General features: G+C 40.3%; 1 protein-coding gene across 1 annotated transcript; it reads left to right on the forward strand.

The window, feature by feature from the left end:
- The first annotated feature begins 764 nt into the window (after positions 1-764).
- LOC139391799 (zinc-binding protein A33-like) lies at positions 765-2,972 on the forward strand. Its single transcript, XM_071139352.1, has 6 exons — positions 765-1,166; positions 1,396-1,491; positions 1,589-1,819; positions 1,942-1,964; positions 2,049-2,167; positions 2,443-2,972. The coding sequence occupies exons 1-6, from the start codon at positions 765-767 to the stop codon at positions 2,970-2,972; spliced, it is 1,401 nt and encodes a 466-aa protein (XP_070995453.1).
- The last annotated feature ends 1,269 nt before the right edge of the window (positions 2,973-4,241 follow it).

The following is a 4,241-nucleotide window of genomic DNA, read 5'->3' on the forward strand; positions in this document are numbered from 1 at the left end:
AGTTTAATATCTTTATGTTTGAAGCCTGAAATGTGGCAAAAGGTCGCAAAGTTCAAGGGGGCCGAATACTTTCGCAAGGCACTGTATATGATTATCAGTCCCAACTCGGATATATCAAATCATCAAAATTATTTGATGCAGCCACACAGAATGGCCCTCACTAAAACATGATTATGTTGGGCACGGTCAACTTTAGGAGTTCTAAAAGAGGCAGACCACAATGTCGCTCAAACCTTCCCCCTGTGATGCCGCAGTGTTCTAGATCTCTGCAATAAATACACACCCTGAGCCACGTATATAGAATCATGGCTATAAACACACCAAAGGTAATTGGTCATGAAAGGGTTACCTGTCCTCAATGAAAGCTACTCAAATGGTTTCCTTGTTGTGTCTTTTCTTTTGCAATATGGTGACATTTCAACCTTCCCTGTTAGTTAGTTTCCTATTGCTGTCCCCTAGTTTAGATAGCTCAGTTGATAGGAGAATGATGCGGGACAGGTAACACCAGGAAAAAGGAATAAGGACAGGAAATAAAAATGTTGATAGAACTGGGGCAGAAAGTGACTGTGAATCAAGCCATGAAGTGGTTAAGACACAGTGGTGGAACTTGGAGACAAGCCATGACAATTAAGAACACACACACACCTCAACCTGTATTGTTAGGGTGCAAAGTTCAGTGCAGGACTCGGCAGAAGGATTTTACATTAACACTTATATTCTAAACTGGTAATCATACAGGCCTTGTGCGATGTGATTTCCTTAAAATGGCTTCCATAGTATCTCTCCCAGAGGGGAATCTCTCCTGTTCTGTGTGCCGTGACATCTTCAAGGACCCGGTCATCCTGTCATGTAGACACGGCATCTGTAAAGTCTGCTTGTTGGAACTGTGGAAACATAACGACGTGCTGGAATGCCCTCTCTGTAGAAGAAGATCATCGCTGGAGCTTCCACTTGATCTGAATCTGAAGAGGCAGTGTGAGGCTGTCTTACAGGAGAGGAGTCGGGGAGATACGACTGAGTCTGAGGTGCTCTGCAATCTGCATAATGAGAAGCTTGAGCTCTTCTGTCTGGAGGATAAACAGCTACTGTGTTTAAAGTGTAGGGCCTTAAAGAAAAACACCAACGACGGCCTTTGTCAGATCGATAAAGCTGCTAAGAATTATAAGGTATGAAAACATGGATGGTTTAAGCTGGTCACTGGCGGTTAATTGTGTTTTGTGAGAAATTGAATTGATAGAAATGTTTTTATTGAAGGTGTACAATTTTATATTTTAAATGTTATATTTGAGGTCAGAAAGTTCAATGGTCCATTTCATGAAAATGTGTAAAACAAGTTGTCTGTGTTTCATGTGGCTATTTCAATAATACTACAACTACAACTACTACCAATTTTAGGAGAAACTCCAGACTGCACTAAAATCCTTACAGGGAAACCTGAAGGCCTTTAACAAAGTTATACAATCCTGTGATCAAGCAGCAGAAAATATTAAGGTAAGAATTCTGAGTAATGTAACAATGTTAAACTACAGCAGCTTACCCCTTCACATAAACGCTGTGGTCTATCAAATGTCCCTCTTACTGTCTCCAGAGCCAGGCTCAGCACACAGAGAAGCAGATTAAGAAGGAGTTTGAAAAGCTTCATCAGTTTCTAAGAGATGAAGAGGCAGATAGTATAGCTGCACTGCGGGAGGAAGAGGAGCAGAGGAATAAGACGGTGAGGGAGAAGATTGAAGAGATGTGCAGAGAGATATCATCACTGTCTGAAACAATCAGAGCCATAGAAGAGGAGCTAAGAGCTGAAGACATCTCATTCTTGCAGGTAAGTACTAATATTCATGTGTACATTATTTGTGATACTTGATTAACTAAATTGATCTCGTTGATTTTAGTGATTACATTGATTGGTAATGTGCACTTTTTGCCTTTTTTCTTCTTCTACAGAACTACAAGGTCACAATGAAAAGGCAAGTTAGTCGTGTCCTTTCTCTATCTTCTCTGTGGCTCTGAACCCAATCCCACAGTATCAATTACTCTTGAATGTTTTACAGAACCCAGTACACAATGCCGGATCTAGAGAGGGTTTCAGGTCCACTTATCAATGTGGCAAAGCACCTGGGCAACCTGCAGTTCAAAGTCTGGGAGAAGATGCAGGAGATTGTTCAATATAGTAAGTAATTAAACAATAAAATGTTGGCCCAATGAACACAACTTCAATAAAACTTTGGCCAGGATTCAAATCAAAGACAATAACAAATAAAGAAAATATCTCTCTCTGTGAATCCTGTTGCATTACTATATTTGTATGGGGCAACGTTTCCGGTTATTTTACACGCTAGATGGCGCTGTGGTGTTATTTAAAATGTTTTTTTTAAAACATTGAAAGTGAGAAACCCAGCCCGTGTCAATTTGAATCTGTAGTTGTAATCTAATCTCTATGTTCAGCTCCTGTGACTCTGGACCCCAATACTGCCCATCCGCGTCTCCGCCTGTCTGAAGATCTGACCAGTGTGAGAGACAGTGATGATATACAGTGGCTTCCTGTCAACCCAGAGAGGTTTGATCACCTCCAGTTTGTCTTGGCCTCTGAGGGCTTTAACTCAGGGACACACAGCTGGCTTGTTGAGGTTGGGGAGAGTGAAAACTGGACCATAGGTGTGATCACAGACTCTGTCCAGAGGTCTGGATTGATAAAGAGTGGATACTGGAGTGTCGGATATTACGAAGGTAAATACTGGGCATTATGCCCACCTGTTCCACCCACTGATATCACATTGAGACAGAAACCTAAGCAGATCAGAGTGCATCTGGACTGTGACAGAGGAAAGCTGTCATTCTCGGACCCTGATAATAACACACGTCTACACGCGTTCACACAACATTTCACAGAGAGAGTCTCTCCATTTATTGGTAATTACTGTGAACTCCACTCTCTAAAGATCTTACCACTGAAGGTCTCTGTAACAGTGGTTTAGCAGAGTTAGATGGTACTGCATCCGTCTAAATCAGTGATCAAGTTCACTACAGGTAATCAATCTCATTATTATAGAGAAATAATGTTTTCAATGGAATGGACCGTTTCACTTTTCCACTATTGAGAATCAATACTGATGTTTTTGGCTCATTAACTATTAGCATCTTTGCCAACATTCATTTCTAATAAACTGACTGAATTTGCTCTTGTGTTCATTCTTCAGAACTGTTGTCAATGATTAAAGCAAACATTTTTAACAGCTTAGTCCGTCATAACATAATATATTTTTATCAGGAGTTTAGGGGCTTCTCCAGACGTCTGATGGCACCAGGCCAGGTAATACTGTGAGCCAGAGTACTGAGTAACTTTACTACTGGTGCTACAGTCAATAGAGACAGTTTGACCAGGCTGGACTGATTGAGCTGCAGACTGAGTCGATACATACTGGCCCCAAGACCCTGCAGAGAGAAAGAAGGAAAATATTGCATATAAGATAGTAAAATATTTGTAAGATATTACCGTAATTCCTCATTTACAACATGTGGCTTACATACTGAAAATGTTCAAAATGTCTCTCACCTTGTGCGTAACAGACCAGATTCCAGATGAAGATGGGGATGAAAGTCATGGTTGCCCTGTGTTGTGTTTAAATGAAATACAGCTCTCACATGAAGTGTTCAACTCACAGGGCTATAAACACTCCCAGAGCACTGAAGCATGTGATGACAATGCAAAGTGTCTCTGTTTGGAAATGTTCCTCCTGGGCAAATCACTGCACTGTCATTAAGAAAAGTTCTGAAATCCTGCTCCATGTGTTGTCTGAAAGTCATTACACAAACGTATTTATACTGACACATTCTTTCATTGCTGTATCAAGCTCTTTTCATGATTACTTGTTACAATATGATTAGATATTATCAACATAATGCACAGCAGATTTCATACTGTTGAAAGTTTATTGCGGAACGGGGAACGTGAATGTGTCCAATCTCCTGGAGTTCCAGAGTATACCAGTAGGGGGCATCAGTGACAACGTACAATTTATTGATCAGTTCCATGTTGTGTAAATAACATTCCCCTCTGTGTCTGGGAGTTTATGTACTGCGAGTCAGACACTTTCACTCTGGTGGACTTATTATTAAATTCTCGATCTTGAATCCCAATTCATTTTCTTAACACTATTACAACTCCCTTAAATAGAAAGTGGAAATATGTATTTATTTTTGGAGAATGTGTTACATTTTGATGTAAAGTGAGATAAATAAAATGC

Source organism: Oncorhynchus clarkii, chromosome 32 (assembly GCF_045791955.1).
Source record: "Oncorhynchus clarkii lewisi isolate Uvic-CL-2024 chromosome 32, UVic_Ocla_1.0, whole genome shotgun sequence".
Classification (NCBI taxonomy): Eukaryota; Metazoa; Chordata; class Actinopteri; order Salmoniformes; family Salmonidae; genus Oncorhynchus; species Oncorhynchus clarkii.